This window comes from Petromyzon marinus, chromosome 22 (genome assembly GCF_048934315.1).
Source record: "Petromyzon marinus isolate PM22_M1 ecotype Great Lakes invasive population chromosome 22, UKy_Petmar_22M1.pri1.0, whole genome shotgun sequence".
NCBI classification, from domain to species: domain Eukaryota; kingdom Metazoa; phylum Chordata; class Hyperoartia; order Petromyzontiformes; family Petromyzontidae; genus Petromyzon; species Petromyzon marinus.
The window spans coordinates 18,735,022-18,749,271 of record NC_133688.1 but is presented as its reverse complement, the minus strand read 5'-3'; the positions used below and the strand labels follow the sequence as shown (position 1 = coordinate 18,749,271).

At 50.5% G+C, this 14,250-nt stretch overlaps 1 protein-coding gene across 2 annotated transcripts in view; it reads right to left on the bottom strand.

The window, feature by feature from the left end:
• Positions 1 to 2,949: 2,949 nt before the first annotated feature.
• ADGRD2 (adhesion G protein-coupled receptor D2) overlaps positions 2,950 to 14,250 on the bottom strand; it is an 82,359-nt gene continuing 71,058 nt past the window's right edge. Inside the window, exon 26 of one of the 2 annotated variants that reach the window (XM_076068807.1) lies at positions 2,950 to 3,609. In XM_076068807.1, the coding sequence (XP_075924922.1) occupies positions 3,424 to 3,609 (186 nt within the window). In that variant the 3' untranslated portion in view covers positions 2,950 to 3,423. The remainder of the gene's footprint in view (positions 3,610 to 14,250) is intronic. The other variant, XM_076068808.1, reaches the window with a different exon arrangement.

Sequence of the window (14,250 nt, the reverse complement as noted above, 5' to 3'; positions counted from 1 at the left end):
ATGGAGTGGTGGTGCAGCGATTAGCGCAATGACCGACGAACCCACTTGCTCGAGTTCGATTTCCGCTCACGGGCAAGAGCAGTAGCGAATATCTGAACCGGTTCTGGGCCTCTCCTAGGTTGACTCACTGGGGGAGACAAATAGGGCCAGGTATGGTGCTGGCCATACCACCCCCTCGTGCACCGTACCGGCCACAACAGGTGATCGCTAAGAGCACTTGCCCCAAAGGCCTGGAAGGTCTATTTCACGTCACCCACTGGATACGGAGAACGAGTGAAACTCCACTAAGCCGAGCGAGGGATAGCACACGAGGGCTTTGTTAGGACACTTATCAACCGTTCCTTTGGAAGATGAAAGGTACCATGAACCCAGTTTCAACTTAACGATGAACCATGTTCGTGTTATTAGAGTGGCGATAGGCGGTGCAGCCTGGCCTACAACTTGATGCATAATGCTGCTGCTACGTTTTGGCCCCTGTCAACAACATGTTGGTGTTGATGGGGCCACGGTGGTGAGATGTCAACTACCTCGCCTGGTATACAGGAGGGCGTAGGTTCGATTCCAACTCTGACGCCTGGATATTTGGAGTTTGCGTGTTCTTTCCCTGAGGTCGCGTGGATTTTTCTCCGGATCCTCTGAAATTTTCCCCAAACGTTTACAAACAAGCGTTTCGAGTGTGGTATTTGGCTGCTCTAAATTTCCACACGACGATAAGCCACTTCCTCATTTGTGCCCATGTCACTTCTGAAAAAGAGCTACACAGCTCGGTGGGCCTTACCTGGTAAAGTAAAAAGAGGAGATTATCGTACAATAGCATCATACTTTTCAAGCTGTATATACCGGCGTCCATGCAAGGCTCATCTCGAAACGCCGCTGTGGAATTTGAAAGCCGCCCAGTTTTCCCACGGAGGCCTGCGCGGGGAAACCCGAACCGGCGCTTCCAACAGCGACAATTGCCCGCGCTCTGTGGTCCTACATTGGAATGTTTGGCCAACCCCGTTAATGAGTGTTTACACTCGTTGGTACAGAGCCTCAAACGTTGTTGCAGCCCTGGAGGGTTTAGGCAAAGGGTTTTGTTTTCATGAGGTTTTGTCGAGCCCCATGCAATGAATACCCCAGCAGCGAGTCTCCCATTAATTAGCCTCTGGAATAGAAGAAAAATAACCCCACGGCCGTTCAGCGAGCCGCCTTGCCGTGTGTGAAAGGGAATATGTCACGGGCGAGCAAAAACAATTTTAATTTACGTTTATGCATGCGCCTTCGCGCCTCCGCGAGTCTGGAGGTGCGCGCTTGGGACGGCGACTCCAAAAACAAGGAATTTTTTCCCCAAGGCCAAGTTGGTGATAATTGTGCACGCGAAGAGATGTGGGGGTTGGAGGGGAGGGGAGGGGGGGAAACGATGGAGACTTGGAGACTGAAGCAGGATGGTGCGGAGGGCAGTGGTGGCCAGTCTCTCCAGTTTGAAAGTCCGAAAAAACCCTGCATCAGGTTGTTTTAATTATCAGGCAGCACGTACACGCAGTTTCATGGTGTTACTGCTACTAGCACGTGGGTTGTAGGAGATTGCGATCCTTCGCTCGCTCGCTCTCTGTGTTGTCGAGTTGTCCATTCAGTTGCCGAAGAAGCCCCCGACACGTGCGGCTCAACGGTTGACGTTGCGCCAAGCAACACAACGGCGTGCGGCGCAGGCCAGCAGCACGCACACGAGGATCTCGCCGTGTAAATTGGAAGGCGACATCCGTGGCTTTGTCGCGGCTTCCTCCACGCGGTACAGACAACGGCTTCCCAAGAGAACCAGGCATGCCCATTACCGATACTTTTTGGTGGGAAGTCGGCGCTGGCGGTTTTATGGACAGGATAACATCTGCCAAAGGAATGTTGAGTTTCCCAACACTGGCTCGGGACAGCTAACAGAACTGAACACGAGCAAATTATCACTTTCATTTGGAGAAAACCTCAACTTTTACCTTGGTACGTGTTGCATTCCAACGCATTCCAATTAACGATCTGCACCTCTTGGCCCATGCCACTGGAATTTGGAATGAAAAGAAACTCCCGACCTGAAAATGCTTAATTTGCGCTGACTTTTGATGAAAATGGGCCAATGGGCTCCATCGCCAGGAATGGGGCAAATCTGTCACGTGGCCGGGTGGCTCGAGGGTCGAGTACTGAGCTGGCACCGCTGAGATCCTGGGTTCAAATCCAAGTCGCCACCCCAGATTACGGTGACAAAAACAACTCAACACGTTCGTCGATAGCAGCGCGCGTGGTCTGCAGCGGATAAATATAATGGTGCGACGTATGAGGGCTATCGCCCTTATTCGTAGCAATTAAATGACGCGATTATATTCGGCGCTCGCCACGTGCAGCAGGCTCATGGATTCAGCATGGTCACTAACGACTGCAACAAAAATAAAAATACCATGCATTTGGTTTTCCACCGAAATTTGTCCTAAATGGTCGTTTTTTTCGACGTGTGCCGAAAACTTAACTAGTTGCAGGACATGACGAGGATCATCTCGTGGGGGGGGGGGGGGAAATAAATAAAAATTAAGTCGATTGAAGTGATTTTGGAAGCAACTGCGCGTTGCCATAGCTCAATAATTGGTCTCTGACACGTGGTGGTGATGCACTGAAAAACTTTTCGAGAGCTTCCAACGGCGAAGTCGCCATCCCACAGCGTGATACCAGTGAGCACAATTGTAAATAAATTTGGGGAAGAGAGGAAAAAAAAGCAAAGCAAAGAAAGAAAACAATGTGTGTGCACGCACGCGGATTACGTGAAGCCTGCCAACGCGCGATTGTCTTCGGTCGTAAATGAATCAGCGGTACGGAAGCCGACGGACAGGTAGGCGTTTGGGCAAAATGCATTGAGCAAATTTTCAAAATGGTACTTTTTACTCTGGCTTGCGTCTCACAGTTTTTCGGAAACACTTTGATCAAAGTGGCCAGTTTTCAACAACAGGGTGTTTAATAGCAACACAACTCTATGCTACAGGTCGGTTCATATTGGTTCATGTTCACGAGCGTTACAATGGCCCCAGCGCCCTCCCCGTGCCCCCATTACGGACGGACAGACAGACAGAGCTAATGCACAAACACTTTCAACCTTAGTTGGAAGGCATGAAAAACACAATGGCATATTTTCGCCAGGGCGCCCCGTGGTCATTTTGTCAAGACAAGGATTTGCATTTCGAGGGGGCTCGCTTAAATTCCTTAGCATCCCACCGCGCCTCACACATCCCATCTCCCCTCAACGACCATTGCAGCGCACCGCTACGGCCCAGGGGGCCTCACAGTGGCAGCCGTCTCAGCGCGCGGCACGACACGTGAATGTGGAAAGTCCGAGACGGTCGTTTGCCGTCGCCCGTAAAACCCGAGCCATCACTCTGCCGCCGCTGCCCGATGACAGCGAAGAGCTCCTCACTCAAGGAAGGTGCTGCTGCAGCGGAGGCCGGCGTCGTCGGCGGCGGGCGATGAGGAGGAGGCGGGAGACGAGGAGGAGGGCGATGAGGAGGAGGAGGAGGAGGAGGGCACCCAGTCGCGGTCTGAGGGCACGTGCAGGCTGCAGCAGGGAGCCAGCACGCCGGGCAGAACAGCCTCACACACCTGCAAGGTATCCGTGCGCACGTGTGTGGGTGTGGTGTGTGGGTGTACGTATGAGTGTGAAAAACATTGAAAATGGGAACAAAAAAAAAACAGATGGAAGTGGAGGGAGACAACAGAAATATGGAACGGTCTCATTCATGTATCAGCAGACAACACTGCCCCTCATGGCAAATGCAGAGAGAATATTGGTGAAATTTTATTCTGCAAATATCCGCAATATGGAATATTTATCACAAAATCCATAATACAGGTTTTTTTTTTGGGTTCACCAAATATTGGCAGCGACTGCGTTTACACCAACGTGTGCCAGGTCAGTGGCAGATCCAAGAAGGGGGGCGATGGAGTCGATAGCGCCCCCCCCCAACCCCCTTCAGACCCAGAGAATTTGTATTCTATTGATATTTATGAGAGAAAATAATTTGTATTCAATTAATGTAGGGCCCTATTTGATTAGTTTGGAATTTCAGGAGCGCCGCCTCCCCACCCCCCTTCCTTGAGGCGTTTCTGCATTCGCCTCTGTGTGTGTGTCAGGTCCGTAACATTTTGCGTGGAAAGAACCAGGCCTGTATAAATATGCAGGGACCAGGCCTGTGTACATTTTAAATAGAGCAATTTGAATGACATTATTTCATTGGCTGGTAAAGTGGTTGGCGCGCTGAGCTGTGCACCCAGTGGCCAGAGTTAGATTCAATAAATGGCGCGCGATATCAGAACCGATCCAGCCCCACCTCGCTCCGACACCTTGGCCGACCTGCACTGACCAGCGTGGTGAAGTATGGTCGAGCTCCCCTAACCTTACCCCCCACCTCCCATGTTCGACACAGCCTACACCGGTTGGCGGATTTAGGGTGGCTGCAATGTATTGTTTTTATTATCTTGTTTTAAATGTATTACCCCCAATCACTTGATGGATTTTCAGTTCACATTTCTTGCAATAAATGTGCCATATATTGGACCGCATATCGTTTGAAAAAATCAGTTCGGAACGCAATTAATGTGTTTTTAGTATGTGACGAAAAATGTTTTGGGGAAGTAAAGCCGCATTTCATGGATCCCGTCCAAATTGGTGGTTATAAACGGGACACTGCTGTAATAACAGAGCATAAATCACAGCGCACACTCTGCCAGTAGCAACTGATGAAGTGAAACGCTTTTGTTTTGTTTTTAGGTAAGCCGTGTCACCTCTCCATCTTCTTAACTCAAAGAGAACCCAGCGAATGTTTTTTTTTTCTTGTGCGAGCGATGCATTTGCTTGATCACGCCACTGCTTCCAGAAGGGCCTCCACTCCAGGGAGCTCTACGGAGACCCTGTAGAGAGTGATTGGCCTACTCTTTTACGCTGGCCAGACGTCTTTGAACAGGTGAGAGTAGCCACACTTTGCCCCATCCACGCGCGATCTGCCGACCCACTGACAGCGGTGTGCGCGTTTACTGGAGACTGGTGCGTGGACAGGGCACGGCTGGGCTGCCATGCCGGGAGGCGGATTTTAACCGGTGACCTCTGCATTTAAAAAATCCAGCTTCCTGACCATTACAGCACGCCAGCATCTCGAGACTTAATACACGTGAACTGCTTTGTTCGCAAACGGCCGTCATTTGATATCACGTAATGAGCATTTAAGTGGTTCAATAGTCTTAATGTTGAGCGCTGGACGAATTGTCGCATCGCAGGACCGCGAGAGATGGCAACTGCTTGTGAAGTTGTGGGGGCCTTCATCCAGCAGTTGATTGATCATGACCGATACGACGATGGATACGATGACTAAGGAGCACTTTATAAAGGGGGCTTTCTTTTACTGGACATCTGTGAAAAGAGCTTCATAGCTCATCAGATTGCTCCAGTCTCGGTAAAGATTCTGATTATTCGTTAAAGCCACACCTAGCCCCCCCTTCCCCCCCCCCCCCACATCTTTGCCAGCAGTCCCACCCCACCAATACCCACCGCAACCCTCGATTCCCAATGGACAAATACAGCAGCCGCCGTTCTTTGAGTTTCAAGACTCTCAAGGCACCGGGCCCTAATGAACAATCACCACGCTACGCGGCTACCGCTTCCGCTGCACGGGGCACTGCGAGGGCACTCGAAGGGGAGGCGCCGAGTGGCTCGCCCCGAGTGTTTGCACGCACGCGCGTTTTGCCGTGCCGTGCGTCCAGGGTTGGGCGGCAGGGTGGCGGCGCGCTGGTGACGTTTGTCTTGAACGCACGTACGCGCGTTGAACTTCTTTCGCACCGTACGCAGCCAACCGCGCTAATCGGAGGTGCCGGGGAGGAGGAGGGACGGGCGTTTGTGCCTCACGGCAAGGAGGGAGCTGGGTTCGATTCCCGACTCGGGGCGCTCTTTATGTGTGGGGTTTTATGTTCTCCCCCTGTCCTGCCTGGGTTTTATCCGGGCTCTCTGGTTTCTTCCCATAGGTAAAACAACAAAACATGCAAGGTAATTCCTTTTAGGCCAAAACTCCCAATGTTCCAAAATTACCAACAAATCGCTCACTTGGGATTACACATCAGCAGCAGTAGCAACAACTTGGTAGCAAACTCCTGAAAAAACGAGTATTGAGACAATGGTAGTCATCGCAGTAAAAATAATAATAAGGGGGCCAATCAATCCAGTGGCACAGCAAGGTCAGTGGGCAATGTGCCCTGGCGCAAGGACAGAAGTGAGGCCTCATCGAAACTTCGTAGCTCGACACCTTAGGGCCCAACGCCTCCACTCATCAATCCAAGTCACCCAAGAGTTGACACTTGACCACATGCATCATGAGCTGCTCGTGTATCAACGAGACCTGTTCAACGTGGCCTCAGAACGAGTGCCTACAACAGCATTGTTAACTCGATCTTTTATTTATTTTTAACTCATTTTATAGGATGAGAAGCGGGCAAGGCAAGGTAAAAATGGGTAGGTGGGCAGGGATGCTGCTGACCACACGGTGGTGGTCCCTCAAGCTCAGGAAGTTAGACAATTTATTTGGCGCTACGCTGGCAGTGGTGTACAAGCACAAATAACAAAAAAATTGAATCTACACATTCGTCATTAGCACCGCGGCCTTAGGCATATGAGAGGTGACGTTTCGGCCAATGGCCTTTTTTCATAGCACATGCATTAATTCAGGACGGCAGTTATTTTCAAACCTGTAATGCAGCCCAAAGCATGAATTCCATAGGCCAGAGGAGAAACTGGTATCATCTTAGGTGGTGCCAAGCTGATGTCTACGTCTCATGAGAATTAATTACTTGATAACCTCACTGATTTCGAATGGTCATCGCGCAATCCACCGTTGTTTGGCCACGTAAAGGAACTGAAACCACGAAACGTTACGGTCACCTCGGGCTCGTGCACTAATTGTCATCACGAAAAGTGAGTGGGCCAATCTCTAAAGCTAACGTTCCCACTGAGACGAAATGATCGAGCAATTCCGTATCGGAGCAGACCGCTTGCCCGTCTACTCGCGCTGACAATTCTACATCAAGTGCAGGCCTGGTAAGAGGTTTTTTTTTTGCTGCGGAGAAAACTGCTTTTAGTCTCGCTCACACAAATGAACGAGGACCCTTGAGAGTAATTGTGTGGCACGTTTCACATGAATTGGGGCATCAGCATAACACACAGATGGTGCAACGTAATAATGAGAAGAATGATAAATACTTTTGACAGCCCCTTTGTCGATTCACTTTGACTGCTGGATAAGGGTCATGCTGTGTGAATCGTGCGGGTTGTTTGACCAAACTTCACCATCCTGGTCAGCGCTGGCCAATTGCGATATCGTTCGCCACTGATGTCAGCGGTGGCTGGGGATTGGTTTTCTAAATGAAGTAAAGTGTTTGGTGACGCTGTCGGAAAGCCTCACACGTGAGTCTCAAGACTCTTTAATATCTTTTTTAAAGAGGGTCCTGCCAAGTTCTCGCAGTAGGCGGCGATGAAAGCCACGTGTAATCCCCGTGCAGTAATTTGCGGGTGAACATTTTGTGTTCATTTACAGCACGCCGCCACTCCACCCCAAATGAACTCGACGTTGTTTTTTTAACGCTTTTCTATTTTTGTTTGCAAGTGGCTCACTGGCACCTGGGCCGTTTCGCACGCACCCCACGCCATGCGCGCGGGTGCGACGCTCATCGTTGGCGGCGCCAGCTCTATACAGGCAAGAGGAGATCGGTGTCAGCTCGCGGAGCGAGACAGCGCATCGATCGCCATGGAGGTTCTCGCGGTTGTGGGCTTGTTCAAGCTCTCCAGTGTGATGTGTTTTGTTGTTGTGGTTTTGTTCGGGCTTCTACCGCGCGTTTTGTTTCGCCCCACCTTCTCTGAGCTTGTAAGAAGCTCAGAGGAGGAGGGGGCAAGAAACGTCAGACGCCGGACCGAAAAACACGTGGCTACAACCCCGATATACCACGTCAAGAGAGCCGAGCTTCGATCCATCGATTCTTTATTGCGTGCGTCGAACTGCGTACGTATGGATCGATATTCTTCATACATGTTGTATGTAATGGGTTCAGATGACCCCCTCAGATATATTTCACCGAATCGCCACTGATGTTAGCCGTGGCTGGGAGTCGAACCCAGGTCGCCGGGTTCATAGCACAGCACGCTAACCAGTGAGCCACCACCCCTGCTCCGCCTTCTCAAAATCTCTGGTTCCCCCACTCATAGGTGGCTGGACTGATTTTTTTTTGGCGAGAAGCACGCCGTTTGGAAAGTTCGGCTAAAAATAGGCCCATCGACGACTCTCTCGCGAGGTTATAAATAAAAGGCGCGAGCAAATAAAGAATATAAGTTAATGAATGAATATATCAAACAACGATCTCACGTGTTGTGTCTGCAAGTGGTGGGGCGTTAACGGCGAGTGGGGGGGGGCAATATGGAGCCTGGAATTGGAACATTTTTCCATAACTGCCCTCGGTCCCCAGATTCACCCACCCAGACAAACATTGCCTCAGTCTGTCTTCATCTCAAGGCGTTTAAACAATCATAGTTGACACTTATAACCCCCCCCCCCCAAAAATCTTGTTGTCTCTCGCGTCTGAGTTTGCGCACCCTTAGCTAACTCGTAAACGCACTGCCGATGTAGATTGCCCCTTAAACAAGCATCCAAGCCGCCCAAGCTTGGCATATTTTGCATTTTTAGATAACAAAAAAAAACACAAGCCTGGCTCCATAAAAAAAGGAGTGGAACAGCTAGACTATTGTTGTGTTTTTTTGGCTCGGTATTTACCAACGCCGGAATTTCTCGAGAGTGAGACTTGTGTGCCGCGCGCGTTACCGCTGATGATGACTTCGTGTTTGGTGTCGACGTAAAAACGCAAGCGAGAGAGTTAATAGTTACAAGAGGCTCCGCAGTTTGACTTTGTAATAAATCCTTTGGCCCTATGTATTTTTGGATGTGTAGGTCAAACAAGCGACTTAAGTTGGCCAACATGATGTCGAACATTTATTGCATTTATCGAATTCTCGTTTTGCACCTACTGGGTCGCTCGGCAGGTCACTTGCGGTATACTTCATCACAAGGCCACGTGGCCAGCTTGGACCATTATGCCATAGTCCTCCTAGAGGGGTTTCTGTTGAGCTAAACCAAATTGGAGGCCCTTCTACCAGCGATCGCCGAAGCAAGCAATTGCAGGGCTGCGCATTTACCACCCACCTATGCACTGAAGCTGGTTAAATGTATGTTGAACTTCTTTCGCACCGTACGTAGCTAACCATGCTAATTGGAGGTGCGGGTGGACAACAAACTAAACACAAAAAGCAGATACATAGATGGTTTTAATCTCATAAACGATGGTTTAATCTATAATAGATGGATTAATCTATAAACGATGGTTTTAAACTATAATAGATGGTTTAATCTATAAACGGTGGTTTTAATCTATAAAGTATGGTTTAATCGAAGGCGAGGCCTCGGTTTTTTTCATTTTCAATAAAAATTCACAAATTGGCCTGAGCAGGCCATTGCATTTGAGTCGGTGACTCACGAAATAATTTCAGATTCAGAGTCTTGATTTAATTATGGAGACATCCGACGAACTACGTAGTTATTTTTCACAGATGTCCAGCGATTGAATGTGCTGGCCTAAAGTGGCCATGGTGGCCTAATGCGGCCAGCAATAATTGCAGTCGGCCCTGTGAACGCTAAGGGCAGTAGTACAATGTAGGCCTCTTGCACACGTCACAGTCAGCCACTCAACAGTGAACGCACGCGTTGGTCTGAAACAGAGGGCCATCGCGGGCCCGGGGCCACGTGCGGCCCGCATTTTATTTTTAGTGCAAAGCTGCGAGGCCCCTGGCGCACAGCGACGGTGTCCGCGGAACGTCTCGCTCGCACGTCTACGGACGTCACCGTCTCAAGAGGAGTGTCACCATGCTTATTATTTATGTGTCCCGAGCCACGGCGGGATATTCGAAACAAAGAGTGTACTGTATCCTGTAAGAGAAAGACACGTCCCGCGTAAACTCTCCCTGGGGATTGGGGGCGGCCTATCTGGCGGGAAAAGACAAATAAATCGGGGTGCTTGTTTTGTTGTCCTGACGTAATTTTTGTTTTATTTCACCTTTATTTAAGCAAATACGTAACATAACAACCGCCATTCGCCACTAAGTGGCGGTGACGTCACCACGACGCTTGTGCCAGGCCATGTGCACCTTGAGGCCACGTGAAGTGTCGAACGCCCGCTGGCAGGAGGTCACGGGGCAGACCCAAGTGCCACGGGTCGACTAAGATGACTGAGATGGCTGGCTGATGCACCACCTGTGCCCCCTACTGTGCCAACCTGCTGTGCTTTAGCCACCCGGCGCTCCACTCGTTATTGTGAGCGTCGCTCCTCCGCCCTCCATTGTTGTTGGAGGGCGACTATCTCCAACTGCCCAGTTGCGTCCTTCACGAGCCTCCTCCACAGAGGCCGATCTTGACACTGCTGGTACCAGTCATCGGCAAGTCCACTCAGCTCCACGTCCTCCTGTACCACATCACTCCATCTCTTCTCTAGCCCGTGCCGTGCTCATTTCACCCCCTCTATTCGGCCGAACAAAAGCTGTTTGGGCATGCGGTGATTGGGCCCAATCACACACACACATACACACGTACACACATACATACATACACACACACACGCACAATACGAAATAGTACAATTACAATACAAAACAATAAGAAAAAGTACAATAGTCAGTGACATCTTCTTCTATCGGAGCTTTGAAATCAGAGAGCGAAACCCTTTTCTCCAGTTTTAAAATAGTTTGTAATTCATTCCAGGACCAACGAGAATGATAGGATAATTATTGTTTCCCCATTGTAGTCATTGCTCACGTTGAGTCTGGGCCGCGAGCTCGTGCCAGAAGCCTGGCTCAGACGAAGCGCAAGATGCAAGGGCTCAAGGTGGGGTGGAGAGGCTGTGGCATAGATGTAGGGGTGCTATGGGGAATAAACACATGGCACGGGAAGGTGTGGTTCACCCACACCTTGGTGGCTACAACAACGTCCGCTAAGGCTCCAGTGGGTATAAAGTGCGGGGAGCCAGGGAGCTCGGGGCAGAGTGTGGGGCCCGAGGCTGAAGCAACCAGTGAAGAAAGAAGGCCAGCTAGGTGAGACCCTGGAACTCCTGTGACCGCTGCCGTTTTCAGGGCCGGCACAGCAAGCCGGTGGTGCGGCCCCAGAGCCCCAGAGTCAGAGTCCTTTTAAGGGCCGGTCTTGTCGGCGGGGTGCCGAGATCTGTGCCTAACCAGGGCCGGATCTGATAGCCTCCCTTAGAGCCCTACCAGGAGGAACTGGGAGCCTAGAGCTTAGGCTAGAGAGCCTGGGGTGTGTTCCTGAGTTATACGGGTGGAGGGGCCGCTACCCCTTCTAGTGTAACCCTTGTTAAGGTTTAAATAAATAGTGCTGCTTCTATTCTGCCGTCTCCGTGTCCTGGAACCCACTACATAGATACCGTGCAGGAAGTTATAACTTGTGCGGTGGGGGGGGGGGGGTACGTCAGCGTCACGCTACGGCAAAACACTCTGATACACAACATGAAACACGTGCCTCACTCACGCAGACACACAGATACAACAACATGAAACACGTGCCTCACTAACACAAGACACACCGATATGCAACATCGAGCACGTGTCTCACTAACACAAACACACCGAAACACAACATGAAATACGTTCCTCACTAACACAAAACACACCGATATAACAACATCAAACACGTGCCTCACTCACGCAGACACACAGAAATACAACAACATGAAACACGTGCCTCACTAACACAAGACACACCGATACGCAACATCAAACACGTGCCTCACTCGTGCTCCGTTGACTGTAGGCGTGGGACACGTGGTCTCTCTGTGTAAGTTTGTTTGTTTTTGCCTCAGCCAGGATGAGAACGCTAGAGGCCAGGATGAGTCTCGTGCACAACAGCGACCTGCGGCATTAGTCTGCCAGTAGGGGGCAATGATCACCGCCGTGTGTGCGATCCTAATTGAGTCACGTGCCGCGCAATCTCTCTAAGACTGACAAATTTGGACCGCGACACTGGCACACAGTGGCCCTATGACGTCGGAGGATCTTTAAACTCCACCGTGAAGGAGACATTTCGTCGTATTGTCGCGAAGGCTCTTCCAGCCCGCAGTTGTTTCCTCAGGAGGGCAGCCACTGGATTCGAACCGTGACCCGCTGGGCCACGTCACCGCCCTATCGTGACCTTAGTAACCTGGTGAGGGGGAGCGGGGTGGAAGGGATGGCGCATGGGCTGGTGGGAAGGGGGGGGCAGGAACCAGTGGTCTTGATTGGGAGGCCACTCCACCAAAAATGTTGAGAACCACTGGGCTAATGATAGGCCTATTGAACGTGTTGGAGGCCTGCAGCAATATCCCAAATGAAGCCCCCCTTTGACACCCCCCCCGGCTGTTAACGAGGCCCCTTTCACTACCCGTGGCCCTCACACCCTACTCTGTATGCCCCCCTTCCCTCCCGCTGACTAGAACTATAAAATAGATATAAACTCTTTTGTTTTTAACCAGGTAAGGCCCACTATTTTTCAGAAGAAACCTGGCCACAAATGATAGCTCAAAGAAGTGGCTTATCACGTGGAAACGTATATAGCAAGCCAAATACTCTAAAACGGCGTGATGTTGATTCTCAATGTGGAGGGAAAAAAGAAACGGAGGGACCCCAAGATAAAATCCATGGGCATGAGAGACACGTAAACTCCAAATATACACCAGACGTCAGGGTCGGGATTGAAACCGACGACCTCCTGCATACGAGGCGAAGGAGATAACATCTCGCCACTGACGCAGAGCTCATGCGTGGGGCCATTTGCACAGTGCGCAATCTGTGGTCCAATAGCGCAGCGAATGGAATGCCGAAAATTCGTGACGGCAGCTAGGGGGGGGGGGGGCAGGGTGGGATGGTGGGGGGGGGGGGGCTTTAAAAGGGACGTTGAGCTGTCACGATATCGGGACGACGAACAAAGTCTGAAATAAGGTGGCTGTTTGTACAGCAGGTTACATGCGTGTCGGCATGCTTGTGTAGAGAAAGAGAATGTCAAAGATCTCCCTTCCTCCCCCACCATATAACCATAGACCGCTGGGGCGAGTGCTGTTAGCCAACACTATAATGGGCACATTATTTGACGATACTGCGTGGCCAGTGGTGCACAAGCGCAAAGAACATGAAGCTCAGAGCATTTGTGTCAATAGCACTGGACATCGTATGCTATGCAGAAGGGCCATTTTCCCCAAATGTCCCCTATTGTCAATATTTCTTTGGCGTTAAAGGCCACGGCGTTATTGACGAACGCGATTATTTTGTTTTATCTGCTCGGGGCAGCGCGGCGCACGAAGTGGCGGTGTCGCCAGCGCCGCGCTTGGCACGCCGGTGCCTGGCTTAGTGCCGCACGCTCTGCGAGTCCTACGGATGCGTGCGGGGAGCCTGCCGAACTTAATTCCCTCTAACCGCATTGTAGAGTTCCGAGGAGAAATGCGTAAGAATGAAACGTCAATGTTCACGAATTGGTATGGTTGTTTCTGCAAGACGGGTACGCCGATAGAAGGGTTTGAAAAGCGGCAGCCTACCGCGTAAATCCACAGGGTCGCAAAGTACGATGCTGATGTTTGCAACAAGGTAGTCTTCTAAGCCCGAGTCAACCTAGGGGTAGCCCAGAACGACTTCTGATACCAACGCACGAACCGCTACTCCACGCACGTCTCCCTTGCAAAGTGAAACTCGTTATCGCGACGAGTGTCCACCTGCTCAGACGTGAAATCGAATTTTGTTTCTCGATTCAGGACGTTGTGAGCTTAAGCGGTGGCGGCGGCTGCTGCAGATGCAACAGCCGTGTGCGCTCGTGAACAACACTCGGGGAGTGAATGCAAATCACCGGACAAAATGAAGAACATCTGCGGTCGATAGACCTTCAACCAGACATCGCGGAAACGTTGACTATCACTCTACTTCTTTTCCGAGCACTCAATGCATTGCCTACTTCTTGAAATTATTCTGTTTCACTGCTGCAAAATAACTATCGCGGCCAGCGTCCAAAAATACGAATGCTAGTCACGGCTGCTTTTTTTGTTTTTTTGCGGGAACCTGCGGGAAAATATAAATTTGAATCGCGTGTGGATGACAACTTGATTTCATATATATATAATTGTTTTGACATATCACCG